This window comes from Lepidochelys kempii, chromosome 4, assembly GCF_965140285.1.
Source record: "Lepidochelys kempii isolate rLepKem1 chromosome 4, rLepKem1.hap1, whole genome shotgun sequence".
Lineage (NCBI taxonomy): Eukaryota > Metazoa > Chordata > Testudines > Cheloniidae > Lepidochelys > Lepidochelys kempii.
The window spans coordinates 142,754,739-142,770,576 of NC_136383.1; the positions used below are offsets into that span (position 1 = coordinate 142,754,739).

Sequence of the window (15,838 nt, forward strand, 5' to 3'; positions counted from 1 at the left end):
TGAAACCTGTTTATGTCCCTGCGGCCCTCCGCTTCCTGCAGCTCCCATTGGCCGGGAATGGCAAACCGAGGCCACTGGGAGCTGCAGGCAGCCATGCCTGCGGACTGTCAATGTAAACACTGTCTTGGGGCCTGCCAGCAGATTACCCTGCGGGCGGCAGGTTGCCCACCACTGCTCTAAGTACTTATCCATCATGGAACAGCTTCAACATGAGATACCGAGGAAGCCCCACATCAGAATATCCCATAGCCCAATGGTTAGAGTGCTCTCCTGGGAGCTGTGGGAGACCCCTTCAAAGTGAAGTGCCCTGTTAACACCCCTCCAATCATAGGGGGGAGGAAGGGAGAGGGAAGGCAACTTGGGGGGAGGGAGGAATTGTTCGTGGGTTACAAGCTGTTGTAATAATTTGCTAACACCCCCCACTCCCGCCTTCCCTGGCTGACCTTCCTTTAACACCCTCCAATCATGGGGGGGATGGGCCACTTCACCTTCTACTTTCCATTTACTGTGACACTCCGAGGCCATGTCTACACTTCCACCTATGTCGGTAAAACGTATGTTGCTCAGGGGTGTGAATATTCCACCCCACTGAGCGACATGAGGGACACCAAGATAAGAGCGCTGTGCACACGAGCAATGCGAGCAGGAAAGCTCTCTCCTGTCGGAAGAGCGGGTCTTCCTCACCAGCGCTGTAGCAATGCAGCTGTATCGGTGTAGCCATGCGGCTGCAGCACCGTACATGTAGACAGGCCTGAGTGTTTTCCAGACCTGCAGCGGAGCTCTGTGTGCCTCAAAAGCTTGTCACTCTCATCAGCAGAAGTTAGTTCAGTACAAGATATTCCCTTACCCACCTTATCGCCCTGCTATCCTGTGCCTGACAGGGCTAAAACAACGTTGCCCAAGCTCCCAGAGACTTCCTGTTGGTGGAGCAAGGAATTCAGCTCAGGTTTCCCAAGGCCCAGGCTAGTGTCCAAACTCGGGGCTCATTCCTCCTCTCAAGTAATAGATGGGGTGGGTGGAGAAAGAACTGTGTGTAGGGGGCGTTGACGCTCCTGGGCTAAACCAAGGACAGATGGAGGAGGAGGGTAGCACATGTGGAGGGAGGGTAGGGGATGTTTGAGGAGCACAGGGACATGGGGTACAAAAGGCTGTGGGGGAGGGTGAGTGTGTGGGGGGAGGGGATGTGGGGGGAGCAGAGGGCTGTGGGGGAGGGGTGTGGGTGGGGAAAGGGGATGGGTGAGGAGCACAGGGATATTGGGTGCAGAAGGCTGCAGGTTGTTACAAGAGGCAATGTGCGGGGCGCACAGGGAGATGGGATGCAGAAGGCTGTGGGGAAGGGGTTCAGGGGGAGAGGCGATGTGCGGGGAGCACAGGGAGATGGGGTGCAGAAGGCTGTGGGGGAGGGGTGCAGGGGAAGAGGCGATGTGTGGGGAGCACAGGGAGATGGGGTGCAGAAGGCTGTGGGGGAGGGGTGCAGGGGGAGAGGCGATGTGCGGGGAGCACAGGGAGATGGGGTGCAGGTTGCTCGGGGGGGGGTGCAGGGGGAGAGGCGATGTGCGGGGAGCACAGGGAGATGGGGTACAGGTTGCTCGGGGGGGTGCAGGGGGAGAGGCGATGTGCGGGGAGCACAGGGAGATGGGGTGCAGAAGGCTGTGGGGGGGTACAGGGGGAGAGGCGATGTGCGGGGAGCACAGGGGGATGGGGTGCAGAAGGCTGTGGGGGGGTGCAGGGGGAGAGGCGATGTGTGGGGAGCACAGGGGGATGGGGTGCAGAAGGCTGCGGGGAGGGTGCAGGGGGACAGGCGATGTGTGGGGAGCACAGGGGGATGGGGTGCAGAAGGCTGTGGGGGGGTGCAGGGGGAGAGGCGATGTGTGGGGAGCACAGGGGGATGGGGTGCAGAGGGCTGTGGGGGAGGGGTGCAGGGGGAGAGGCGATGTGTGGGGAGCACAGGGGGATGGGGTGCAGAAGGCTGTGGGGGGGCTGCAGGGGGAGAGGCGATGTGTGGGGAGCACAGGGAGATGGGGTGCAGAAGGCTGTGGGGGAGGGTGCAGGGGGAGAGGCGATGTGCGGGGAGCACAGGGAGATGGGGTGGAGGTTGCTCGGGGGGGGTGCAGCGGGAGAGGCGATGTGTGGGGAGCACAGGGAGATGGGGTGCAGGTTGCTCGGGGGGGATGCAGGGGGAGAGGCGATGTGTGGGGAGCACAGGGGGATGGGGTGCAGAGGGTTGTGGGGGAGGTGCAGGGGGAGAGGCGATGTGTGGGGAGCACAGGGGGATGGGGTGCAGAAGGCTGTGGGGGTGGGGTGCAGGGGGAGAGGCGATGTGTGGGGAGCACAGGGGGATGGGGTGCAGAAGGCTGTGGGGGGGTGCAGGGGGAGAGGCGATGTGTGGGGAGCACAGGGAGATGGGGTGCAGGTTGCTCGGGGGGGTGCAGGGGGAGAGGCGATGTGCGGGGAGCACAGGGAGATGGGGTGCAGGTTGCTCGGGGGGGTGCAGGGGGAGAGGCGATGTGTGGGGAGCACAGGGGGATGGGGTGCAGAAGGCTGTGGGGGGGGTGCAGGGGGAGAGGCGATGTGTGGGGAGCACAGGGGGATGGGGTGCAGAAGGCTGTGGGGGGGGGTGCAGGGGGAGAGGCGATGTGTGGGGAGCACAGGGGGATGGGGTGCAGAAGGCTGTGGGGGAGGGTGCAGGGGGAGAGGCGATGTGCGGGGAGCACAGGGAGATGGGGTGCAGGTTGCTCGGGGGGGGTGCAGGGGGAGAGGCGATGTGCGGGGAGCACAGGGAGATGGGGTGCAGGTTGCTCGGGGGGGTGCAGGGGGAGAGGCGATGTGCGGGGAGCACAGGGGGATGGGGTGCAGAAGGCTGCGGGGGGGTGCAGGGGGAGAGGCGATGTGCGGGGAGCACAGGGGGATGGGGTGCAGAAGGCTGCGGGGGGGGTGCAGGGGGAGAGGCGATGTGCGGGGAGCACAGGGGGATGGGGTGCAGAAGGCTGTGGGGGAGGGGTGCAGGGGGAGAGGCGATGTGCGGGGAGCACAGGGGGATGGGGTGCGGAAGGCTGTGGGGGAGGGGTGCAGGGGGAGAGGCGATGTGCGGGGAGCACAGGGGGATGGGGTGCGGAAGGCTGTGGGGGGGTGCAGGGGGAGAGGCGATGTGCGGGGAGCACAGGGGGATGGGGTGCAGAAGGCTGTGGGGGGGGTGCAGGGGGAGAGGCGATGTGCGGGGAGCACAGGGGGATGGGGTGCGGAAGGCTGTGGGGGAGGGGTGCAGGGGGAGAGGCGATGTGTGGGGAGCACAGGGGGATGGGGTGCAGAAGGCTGTGGGGGAGGGTGCAGGGGAAGAGGCGATGTGCGGGGAGCACAGGGAGATGGGGTGCAGGTTGCTCGGGGAGGGTGCAGGGGGAGAGGCGATGTGCGGGGAGCACAGGGGGATGGGGTGCAGAAGGCTGTGGGGGGGGTGCAGGGGGAGAGGCGATGTGTGGGGAGCACAGGGGGATGGGGTGCAGAAGGCTGCGGGGAGGGTGCAGGGGGACAGGCGATGTGTGGGGAGCACAGGGGGATGGGGTGCAGAAGGCTGTGGGGGAGGGGTGCAGGGGGAGAGGCGATGTGTGGGGAGCACAGGGGGATGGGGTGCAGAAGGCTGTGGGGGGGGTGCAGGGGGAGAGGCGATGTGTGGGGAGCACAGGGAGATGGGGTGCAGGTTGCTCGGGGGGGGTGCAGGGGGAGAGGCGATGTGCGGGGAGCACAGGGAGATGGGGTGCAGGTTGCTCGGGGGGGGTGCAGGGGGAGAGGCGATGTGCGGGGAGCACAGGGAGATGGGGTGCAGGTTGCTCGGGGGGGTGCAGGGGGAGAGGCGATGTGTGGGGAGCACAGGGGGATGGGGTGCAGAAGGCTGCGGGGGGGGGTGCAGGGGGAGAGGCGATGTGCGGGGAGCACAGGGGGATGGGGTGCAGGTTGCTCGGGGGAGGGTGCAGGGGGAGAGGCGATGTGTGGGGAGCACAGGGGGATGGGGTGCAGAAGGCTGTGGGGGAGGGTGCAGGGGGACAGGCGATGTGCGGGGAGCACAGGGGGATGGGGTGCAGAAGGCTGCGGGGGGGGGTGCAGGGGGAGAGGCGATGTGCGGGGAGCACAGGGGGATGGGGTGCAGGTTGCTCGGGGGAGGGTGCAGGGGGACAGGCGATGTGCGGGGAGCACAGGGGGATGGGGTGCAGAAGGCTGCGGGGGGGTGCAGGGGGACAGGCGATGTGCGGGGAGCACAGGGGGATGGGGTGCAGGTTGCTGGGGGGGGCTGGAGCGCTGGGGGTCGCAGGCGGGCTGGGGTCGGGGTCACAGGTCGGGGCGCCCCAGGGCGGGCTGGCGCCCCTCGTGTTCAGGCCCGGGAGGGAGTTTGTCCCCCCCAAGGAGCTACCTGCGGCAGGGGCGTTGCGCGGCGACGTCATGGGGCCACCTGGCGGGGCGGGGCGGCTGCGGGAGCCGGGGCGGGGTGCGGGGAGCGGCGGGAGCCGGAGCCGGGGCCGGGTGCTGCGGCGGCGGCGGGAGGCCGGAAGAAAGCGGGACCCGGGCGGCCGAGGATGGGGCCGGGGCTCGGGCTCCTGCTCCTGCTGGTGGGGGCTGCCGCGCGCTCCGCCGTGCCCCGCACAGAGAGACCCTTCCCGGGTAAGGGAGGCCGGGGGCTGCCGGGCGGGGGTGCCCATCTCCCGGGTCCCGGCGGGGGGGGCATTTCCCTCTCCCCGGGGTCCCGGCGGGGGGGGGCATTTCCTTCTCCCCGGGGTCCCGGCGGGGGGGGGGGGGCATTTCCCTCTCCCCGGGGTCCCGGCGGGGGGGGCTGCCCATCTCCGGGGTCCCGGCGGGGGGGGGGGCATTTCCGTCTCCCCGGGGTCCCGGCGGGGGGGGGGGGGGCATTTCCGTCTCCCCGGGGTCCCGGCGGGGGGGGGGGCATTTCCGTCTCCCCGGGGTCCCGGCGGGGGGGGGGGGCATTTCCGTCTCCCCGGGGTCCCGGCGAGGGGGGGGGCATTTCCCTCTCCCCGGGGTCCCGGCGAGGGGGGGGGCATTTCCCTCTCCCCGGGGTCCCGGCGGGGGGGGGGCATTTCCCTCTCCCCGGGGTCCCGGCGGGGGGGGGGGGGGCATTTCCGTCTCCCCGGGGTCCCGGCGGGGGGGGGGGGCATTTCCGTCTCCCCGGGGTCCCGGCGGGGGGGGGGGCATTTCCGTCTCCCCGGGGTCCCGGCGGGGGGGGGGGCATTTCCGTCTCCCCGGGGTCCCGGCGAGGGGGGGGGGCATTTCCGTCTCCCCGGGGTCCCGGCGAGGGGGGGGGCATTTTCGTCTCCCCGGGGTCCCGGCGAGGGGGGGGGGCATTTCCCTCTCCCCGGGGTCCCGGCGGGGGGGGGGGGCATTTCCCTCTCCCCGGGGTCCCGGCGGGGGGGGCTGCCCATCTCCGGGGTCCCGGCGGGGGGGGGCATTTCCCTCTCCCCGGGGTCCCGGCGGGGGGGGGGGCCCTATCGCCCTGGCGCGCCGGGTGCTGCTGCCCGACCCCGGTAGGCAGCTGCCCGCCCGGGCGTGGCTGCCTCCTGCGAGCCGGGCTGAGCCGGGCCGAGCCGAGCCGAGGGGGGCCGAGCCGGGCAGCCTCGGGACCGGCGGGCGGGGGCCGAGCGGCGGCCGCTGCGCAGCGGAGCCGGGCGGGCGGGGAGCCGGGCGCCGGCCCCGCCCGCAGACCCTCGCCGGCCGGTCCCCGGCCTCGCCCGCCCGGCCGGGCACTGGCGGGATGATGTCACCCGCCGCCAGGGCAGCAGCCCCCAGCGATGCCGAGCCCCGGCCTGCGGGTTTGCTGCCGGGCGTGCCGGCGGCTCGGGCAGGCTGCGGCGTCCGCCGCGGGCTGGGGTCGGGGTCGGGGTCTGCCCGGGGCGGGCTGGGGTCGGGGTCGGGGTCTGCCCGGGGCGGGCTGCGCGGAGCGAGGCCCCCCGGCTCCGGCCGGGCGCGCTCTGCGGGGTGCCCGAGCGAGTGGGGCTGTCCAGGCTCCTGCCCCCTCCGCTGCGGATCAGCTGGCGTCGCGGGGAGCTGCATGGGCAGCGGCTCTTGACAAAGGCCAGGGTGTCTTAGAATCGTCTTAGAGGATCGTGATTTAGGTAAAAAACGAAGCACTCGCAAGTAAAAGCCCTAATGTGGCCCCTGTGTGGCCCCGCCTTGTGATACAGCCTGTGTGTGGCCAGACGTTGTTATTTCGCAGGACCCCTGACACATTTGACACATTCAGTGAGGGGGCCTAAGGAGGCAAATTAAGGTTGGGCAGGAAAACAAATCTGGCATTTCTAACCGTTGGATGCTTCGCTTTGCAGCCGTAATATTCTTTTAAGGGAGCTTTTTAAAACAGAGCTTCCGGGCCTTTCTTCAGGAACTGGAAAAATCAAACCCTAATTCAGCCACCTGGCTAATCAGCAACGTTAGAACCGTTGGATCCACAGCCCCTGCGTATCACTTGAGCTAAGGGGGTAGCTGAAGCCAGTGGCAGGTTGTCCCCCTCTACCTGGGCCAGACAGTACAGGGAGAGGGGGCATGGATTCTTGGCAGTGGGCTTCACAGCTATTTGGCAACAGCAGAAGAACCTTGAGATTCAGTTGAGGCTTCTGTCCCTGGTTCTGAGGGGAGTGTGCTATAGTGGTTACCAACCCACCCTGCCTTCCAGCCTGTCCTTGTCTTATTGAATTTATTCAATTCAAGTCTTGTTACAGTGGTAGCCACAGTTTATACTGAGTACAATACTCCTGGTTGTGTTTCTTGCTCCACTTGTGTTTAGTGGTGGTTTTTTTTTTCTTGGTTTGGGTGGATAACTGGGAGAAATGATCTGTAGCCTTGTATCATCTATGGTAGAGGTTGAAAGCCACTCCAGACTACTGTACCCCTTTCAGAAGTTTGATTTGTCTTGCATATCCCCAAGTTTCACCTCACTTAAAAACTATTTGTTTACAAAATCAGGCATAAAAATACAAGTGTGTCACAGCACACTAGTACTGAAAACTTGCTAACTTTCTCATTTTTACCATATAATTATAAAATAAAGCAATTGGAATATAAGTATTGTACCTACATTTCAGTGTATAGTATATAGAGCAGTATAAAAAACTCATTGAATGAAATTTTAGTTTGTACTGACTTTGCTAGTGCTTTTTACGTTGCCTGTTGTAAAACTAGGCAAATATCTAGATGAGTTGATGTACCCCCTAGAAGACCTCTGTGTACCCCCTAGAAGACCTCTGTGTACCCCCAGGGGCACATGTACCCCTGGTTGAGACTACTAACCCATGGGTTCCTTGGAGGCTGAAATAAATGCACATCCCTTGCTGCTGGCCTCTTAGCCCTTGTCTTCATTAGGAAAAAGCGTGTTCTTTCTTTGTTAGCTAATGTGGTAACTAAAAGGGGCAAAATGCTAATAGAGACCAGGAGGTTGTAGCTTTAACATGAGTTATTAGCAAATCAAGGTAAGTCCTAGGCTCTCCCAGTGTCTTTATCTTAACCGTCTAATGCATGTGAAATGTCGTAACAGAAAGGTACAATCTGCCTTGGTTTCCCTAGGAAGTTACCACATATTAAGTAAGCAGTTCCTATGATTGGGATAGAATTTATTTGGAGACTTCTGTTTGTCAGTATAAATGCATTGTGTTAATGGAAGTAAATAAGCTATGCCTACTGGCTTATAATCGCCGCCATTTCCTGTAGCATTCATTATGTCGTCTTAACACTCTCCCCCATCAATGTGATCTACATTAACTCTACCTAAGTAGTACACCCTTCAGAAGAGTGATCTCCTCAGGACCTGTTATGTTTGTATAGGGCTGGGGCTCTGCATGGTCCCAGCTATATGTATTTTACTACTAATGTGTGGAAATGATTTCTGAGCCAGACAGTTTCATGTGTGTAGTCGTGATGGGATATGACTGCCCTTTTATAGCATCCTTTGTCCATGGCTTAAATTGATTAATTTACTGCATGTTTAGTATCAGGTTATATAATTATTGTAGAAATACCAGCCCTGCAGTAAGACTCAGGAACCAGGATCCTACTTAAGCTGCTGCCTCACTTGCGTGACGCTGGTTTTAGAATATTGATTGTGTGTGTGTGTGTGTGCAAAGCCCATTGTTTGCTTGGCCCCATTCTTTCTGATGAATATCTGTGCAGAGTGACTTATACTTCTAGAGGGAGGGTTGTAAATGCATTAGCTAGCTGAAGGAGAAAGCATGTAGCTGTATCAGACCCTGTGAAATGGAAAAGGTGGTAGAGGTAATGGCTTTTATTGGGCATACACAGGAGTTCAGATATAAAAGTAGGGGAACTCCAGGCCACGGCGGAAATCCAGTTATGTCAAATGTTTCCTGACTGTGACCGATTAGATTGAGTGGAGAATATAGTGTCCTACATTGCTTCGTTGTAGCTGTAGCTAATTTTATAAATCTTTGAAATGAGAAAATATGGATACCTGGGAAGGTTTACTTATAGGAACATCTGTGTGTCTAAAGGCACTGAGCCAGGGAAGTTGGAATCCCACCTTTAAAACCCCCTTTTAAATGCTGCTTCTGCATGGGGGCGAGCAAGAATAAATGCACATAAAATGGCACTTTTGCCTTCTATGGGAAGGAGCTGATGTGGGTGCGCTGGCTAAAAGTTTTGCTTCTGTCTCCAACAGGACTAAAGGTTCGGGCCAATGTGCTGTAGGCAGTGAGGCAATGGCATAGGCACCAGCTTTCTAATTTCCCCGGGGTGCTCGACCCTCTGCCCCAGACCCCACCCCACTTCACCCCTTCCCTCAAAGCCTCACTCCTGCTGCTCTCAGCAGGCCTCAAGCCAGCACTGCCTGGACTTGGCAGCGTGCTTTCCCCCAGACTAACCATAAGGTGTTGGGCTGGAAATCTCTCCATGAAATCTGAGACAAGTAACATAAGAACGTAGATCTGGCAAGGACTTCCTGGATCATTGAGTCCAGTCCCCTGCTGTCACAGGCAACCCCGTCAGATAGCACTGTTCATAAATTTATCAAGCTCCATCTTAAAAGGAGTTGGGTTGTTTGCCCCGACCCCTCCTATTGGGAAGCTGTTCCAGAACCTCCCATCTCTGATGGTAAGAAACCATCTCCAAATTTTCATCCTAAGTTTACTCTCGCACCAACACTGTCCTTCATCTTCAATAGCTTTTCTCCCTCCCTTGTGTTTACCCCTTGATGTATTTATAGAGAGCAATCAGATCCCCTCGCAGCCTTCATTTTGCTCTGCTAAACAAGTCAATTGTTTTTAGTATCTCCTTGTAAGATAGGTGGTTCTTTTCTCTTGTCACTGGAGAGCAAAACAGCATCAGAATTCAAAGTAGTAGCCGTGTTAGTCTGTATTCGCCAAAAGAAAAGGAGTACTTGTGGCACCTTAGACTAACCAATTTATTTGAGCATAAGCTTTCGTGAGCTACAGCTCACTTCATCGGATGCATTCAGTGGAAAATGGGGTTCTGTGCACTAGGCGGAATGTGGGACCCCTTCTGAGTCTGGTACTAACTGCCAGCCCCAGAGGGTTGGGAGGCAGCAGGTAGACTGGCATCTCGGGTGTTTTCCACTCTCAGCTTTAGTTTAAAAAAAAAAAAGTCTTCAGCTGTTATGAAAGAAACCTTCAAAACATGAATCAAATGAAACTGATGTAGTGATGTCTTCCTAAGTCTGCAGAGAGCCCGAAACAGTTGTTTATAAGTGTAAGCTGCCACATTGCTGCCCCAAACGAGCCTTTTCATCCTTTCAGGTTTGCATTGGGGCTGATCTCTGCTGAACTTTAATCTTTAACACTGCTGGGGTGGATCTTTACTAGGGAAATGTTATATTCTTTATCAGTGAACATAAGAATGGCCATACTGGGTCAGACCAAAGGTCCATCCAGCCCAGCATCCTGTCGGCCAACAGTGGCCAATGCCAGGTGCCCCAGAGGGAGTGAACCTAACAGGTAATGATCTAGTGATCTCTCTGCTGCCATCCATCTCCACCCTCTGACAAACAGAGGCTAGGGACACCATTCCTTACCCATCCTGGCTTATAGCCATTAAGTGAACACATGGTAACTAGCAAGGTGTACAATTCTAGTGAAGACAAGGCCATTTGTAGTTTTACATTTTAGCAGGTTGAGGTTACAGCTCTGGGAATGCCTAGGGTTTACCATGGCCACCTTACATGTTAAAACTCCAGCGGTCTTGTCTTCACTGGGACTTTGCCATGTGTTGGCTAACGCAAGGTAAGAATGCACCTTCTCGTCTAGTGAAGGCAAGACTGTAACATGTCAGCAGAACGCTGTACAAACTCTTCATGTTGTTGTAGTTCTCACACTGTCCCTGGTTTCCTGGCCTCTGGCCCAGATCTAACCGTTCTAAAACTCTGTCCTGGACTAGCTCTCAGGAGCTCACTTTCCTGACCACCTTGCCTCTCCCTGTCTTCCCCTTAATTTCTCCTCATGGGACTTGACCTCCTTAGGGCCTGCTCCCGCTCCCATTGAAGTAAGTAGGAACTCTCTTAGCTATTTAACACAGCACTTCTGTTTCTGTTTTCTCTTATAACTCAGCTCTGCTATTCCTGAAGGCTGCAGGTCATGCTTAGTCTTTTGTGTGCTGCCATCTTTGTTCTGGGTGCGTCCTGAGTTGGTTTCAATCCTTGTTAGTGAAGAGGGGAGGCTTTTGGAGAAGGCAGAGTTCACACCAGCACCCCAAAACGGCTTTGGCACCTTCTGCTTTCTTGTGGAAACGAGTTCCCTTGCAAGAATGCTCTGAACTACTCACGCTGGTTCTGTCAGTAGCTGCGCTCGCTGGTAACATTGCCATCTCAGACAGGCCCTGGATGCCCTGGCCATGCTGGCCTCTGCAGTGTGCTCCCTGCCCTCCCACTACCTCCTTTCTTAATCACTGTGGACAACACGCCCACCCTGCCTGTTACTCAGGCTCGTAGTCTGGGTGTCACCTTTGACCTGGGCCCCTCTCTAGGGCCTCAGACCCATGCTAGGTCTACATCTTGCAGGTACTTTCTGCATAATGTTTCCTAAGATATGGCCTTTCCAATCCATTCATGCAGCTAAAGCTCTCATCCAGGCTCCTGCTGTTCTCTTGTGGTGCTCCTCCTCAGTATCCATCTGTCGACTCTGGCCTGAGATTGTAAACTCTTTGGGGCAGGGACCGTTTCTCTTCTGCATTTGTACAGTGCCTAGCACAGTGGGGCCTTGGCCCAGAACTAGAGCTACTAGGTGCTGTGGTAATGCAAATAACCTATCTCCCCTGGAAGCAAAGTTACACTGGTTTTTCTTTTCAGAGTAGCAGCCGTGTTAGTCTGTATTTGCAAAAAGAAAAGGAGGACTTGTGGCACCTTAGAGACTAACCAATTTATTTGAGCAGAAGCTTTCGTGAGTTACAGCTCACTTCGTCGGATGCCCTGGTTTTTCTGGGGCTGAATTGATAATGAATAACCTGATTGGGCCCAGCCCTTGTCTCTCTTTCTGTTGGTCAGTACAAAGGAATGACATTCTGAACAAAGATTTTGAAGCATCCGAGGTGTTGCAGGGACTGAGCTGTATAGTGGCAGGGGGAGGTATGGGCTCAAGAATGAGGGGAGTGGCTGGGAGGATGGGGAAGGGAAAGAGTAGACAGCTCTTCTACTCTAGGGTAGGGTGACCAGATAGCAAGTGTGAAAAATTAGGATGGGTGGTGGTAATAGGGTCCTATATAAGACAAAGCCCCTAATATTTGGGCGTCTGGTCACCCTCCTCCAGGGTAAGGGAAGTCCTGCTGTGAGCAGCTGGCTGGGGCCTGCATATCTGACTGCATTCCAGGCTAAACTTTCAAATGGAATCAACCTTTCCATGTTCTGAGGCAGCTTCCCCTCCAAATTAGTTGGAAGCTGCATTAAAGCCAGCATGACTTACTGCATTGAGCAATCTCCTTGGGATGTTTGGCTCTGTCTCCTGGGGCTGGCAGCCCTGATTTGAAGAGTCTAGGGTGCTTGGCAGAGCCCAGGTATCATGTTTCACTCCCCCATCTCCTGCACCAGAACACAGTGGAGAGTTTATGGTTGGTTTGAGAACCTGGCCTCTGGGGTAGGGTGTGTGCACGTCTTGCCTCCCAGAATCTTGTTCTCAAATCTGTATAGATCGTAGCAAAGGAAAGTCCTTGCCCTGCAAAGTCAACCTGAAGCGAGCAGACCCCGTTGGCTGGGTGGAGGTGGTGACTGTTACCTGCCTGAGTCTAACTAACCCCTCCTTACCTGCAGCATGAAAGGGAGGGTGTGGGTGGCACTTCACTGTGTTCCCTCTCCTCTAATCTCCTGCTGCCTGACCTGCCCAGCGATACACCTGCCGAGGACAGGTTACAGTATGTGCCGTGTCTGGCATGCAAGCAGACTCTTTCCAGCAGCGCATGTGCTTTGCTTGGCTAACCAAAACTTCATCTGGCATCAGTGGAGGGCGCTGGTGCTCAGGTGAGCCTCTACGCAACCCTATCCTCTGCCCTCCCCATGCTAGGTTCATAGCTTTCAAGAGCAGAGGGGGCCGTTACAATAATTTAGTCTAAGCTGTATAACACAGGCCAGAGAAACTCACCTGCGGTTCTTGCATCCAGCTCATGACTTCTGGTTGAGCTAAAGTCTCCTTTAGAAAGGGACCTCTAAGCTTGATTTTAAAGACTTTACGGGACAGAGAATTCACCACATCCCGCAGTAACTTGTTCCAATGGTAATTACCCTCACTGGTGAAAAGGTAAGGAGTACTTGTGGCACCTTAGAGACTAACCAATTTATTTGAGCATGAGCTTTCGTGAGCTACAGCTCACTTCATCAGATGTTTACCGTGGAAACTGCAGCAGACTTTATATACACACAGAAATCATGAAACAATACCTCCTCCCACCCCACTGTCCTGCTGGTAATAGCTTATCTAAAGTGATCAACAGGTGGGCCATTTCCAGCACAAATCCAGGTTTTCTCACCCTCCACCCCCCCACACAAATTCACTCTCCTGCTGGTGCTAGCCCATCCAAAGTGACAACTCTTTACATAATCAAGTCGGGCTATTTCCTGCATAGATCAAGGTGTATTTCTAGTCTGAATCTGTCCAGCTTCAGCTTCCAGTCGTTGGATTTTATTTCTGCCTTTTTTTATGTTAGATTAAAGAGTGGTCTGTTCTGGGAGAAGGGGCTCTTGCTGTGAGCAGAGCCTGGCATGCTCTGCAGGAAGGCTGACGGTGGTAATGGCTCCGTGGAAGCTGGGCGTATGGGAGCCCTTTTGGTTGGGCCCGTAGAAGGGAGAGGGCATATCTCTTTCCTTGCCTTTCGTGTGGGGGGGGTGGTGGTGGTGGAGATGAAGTGAATTGAGTGGGCCTTGCTGACCGGAGCTGCCAGGGTCCCTTTTCAACTGGGCATTCCAGTCGAAAACTGAATGCCTGGCAACTCTAGCATAGATACAATGTCTGTCTCAGAGTTGGTTTGTGCCTGGGGCAGCCCATTCCTCTAAGCTATTATCCCACATTGGCTGTGCACTTGGCTGGGTGTGGCTGCATTGGTCACACTTGGGATTTATTTTCTGTCTTCGCAATCCATAAGAGTTAGAAACCTGAGCTTGCATTCTGTACCTGGATTCCGCAGCTGTAGCTCACACAGTGCAATAGCATTAGCCAGCTCCCACCTCTGAGATGTCATTGCACTGAATGCACTCGGGGACACCGCTGCAAACAGGGTGAGTTACCCCGTAAACATAAACTGTGGGAACCCAAGGGGGATGAGGCTGTGTAGCCAGGGGGGAGAGGCTGCTACCGCTGCGTATGAGGCTTGGTTGGAGGGGTTCAGCCCATGTATCTGGTCCCCACAGTATCCCTGTAGTGCTGCATACATGACTAAGATAGCACTCTGCATCAGTTTAGGTCACTTACTGGGTCTGGATTAGGTCTCCAGGTTTTTATGCTTGGGAGATTTGGCGCTGTGAAACAGCTGGAGCAATGGCTGGTAATCCCTAATCCCTGCCGTGCGGGCCATGTCTCATCTCTGCAGTGCCGCTGGCATGCAGTCAGCCCAGCTCCTGCCTGCTGCCTGAGCTGTTGTGGTGAACAGTTTGCAGAAGGAGTTGACTGTGTCTGAAAATAAACCCTTCCTGGTCTGACCTCCGCTCTGAGTGGCAACAGCTCTCTGGGAGCCCCATCCAGGCACAGGAGCACCTCTGTTAAATGAGAAGTGGAGCAATGGAAGTGGTCTCCTGTTGTGACCTGCCAAACTATAGCAAAAACAATGAGGAGTCCTGTGCCACCTTAAAGATCTGGAGAGTAGGTCTGCTGATGGAGGTCTCTAGGAGGAAGCGGGAACGAGAGGAGGTTTAGAGCAGTTTCTGTCCCCAGAGAGAGACATTCAGAGGGAAGTAAAACACATGTTGCCTCTAACCTGCTGGGGGCAGGCCTTGGACTGGGCTGGTGCAGCTCAGACTGTTTGCTTGTCCGATAGAACCTCAGCTTTCATGTTTTTAAATGAGGAAGGGTTGGTCTGTCAGTACTGCTTTCGCTATTGCTAAGGCTACGATTTACTCACTGGTGGTGTTAGTAAAAGTCACGGGCAATAAACAAAAAGTCACTAAATCTTAGATGCTGGGGGAGGGGGTGCTCCAGCGGCTGCTGCTGCTCTGGAGGCTCTAACTGTTCGCATTTGAGGCTTTATTGCAGTGTTAAGTGTGTATCGCCAACACAGAGATGAGTCTGCCAGGAGCTGTGGTGTGCCGGCTCTGGGAGCTGTAGTGCAGGTGCCCAGAGAGGATGACTGTAAACTTTGGCATTAACTATTTCATCCCTCATATGGGAGGGTCACAGATCTGCCCAGCCTACTGAGCTGGTGTCTTATTGGGTGGTACTAGTCGGTGGCGCTGGGTAGCTACCACTGCTGAGGGGGAGTTGGGCCTGGCAGGGCGGCACTGTCCTGTTTTTGAACAGCTGTGTGATCTAGTGGGGTGCCACCTCTACTCCCATTTGGACCCCTGGAGGCAGCCACCCTTTGCCCTGCAACACGATAACCTCTGAGTCACTGAATGCATCCGATGAAGTGAGCTGTAGCTCACGAAAGCTCATGCTCAAATAAATGTTAGTCTCTAAGGTGCCACAAGTCCTCCTTTTTGCATAAGTAGTTAGTGCATTTCAAGGGACCATTCACATGTAGTGGCCTGTTCACACCCCTCCAGTCATGGGGAGGAAGGCAGCTGTGGGAGGTTGTTGCAATAAGCCAGAAATCAGGTTTCAGAGTTTGAGTAGCAGCCGTGTTAGTCTGTATCCGTGTCACGGAGTCCCTGGGCGATGCTCTGGAACTGCTCCCCATGAAGCCAGTCAGGACTCTGGGGTAGTCGCCTTTCTGTGAGCAGCCTGTCTTCAGGACACACAGCTCACACAGCTTCCACCTTCCTGGGTCTGACCTCGGAGCATTCAGCATCCTCTGCCCTTCCGTACGCTTCCCACAGCGAGTCCGCCCAGGCGGGGTCCTGGGGAAGCCAGAGGGTCCTGCCCCCCAACTCCGCAGTCAGACGTGACTCTCAGCCAGCCAGTAAAACAGAAGGTTTATTAGACGACAGGAACATGGTCTAAAACAGAGCTTGCAGGTGCAGAGAACGGGACCCCTCAGCTGGGTCCATTTTGGGGGGCAGTGAGCCAGACAACCATGTCTGCACTTCACTCCATGTCCCAGCCAGCCCCAAACTGAAACTCCCTCCAGCCCCTCCTCCTCTGGGCTTTGTTCCTTTCCCGGGCCAGGTGGTCACCTGATTCCTTTGTTCTCCAACCCTTTAGCTCTCACCTTGCAGGGGGGAAGGGCCCAGGCCATCAGTTGCCAGGAA

General features: G+C 56.9%; 1 protein-coding gene across 1 annotated transcript in view; it reads left to right on the forward strand.

The window, feature by feature from the left end:
* The first annotated feature begins 4,495 nt into the window (after window positions 1-4,495).
* Window positions 4,496-15,838, forward strand: part of SEMA4F (ssemaphorin 4F) — a 143,275-nt gene continuing 131,932 nt past the window's right edge. The window contains exon 1 of the mRNA XM_073343166.1: window positions 4,496-4,650. Coding sequence (XP_073199267.1) covers window positions 4,566-4,650 — 85 coding nt within the window. The 5' untranslated portion in view covers window positions 4,496-4,565. The remainder of the gene's footprint in view (window positions 4,651-15,838) is intronic.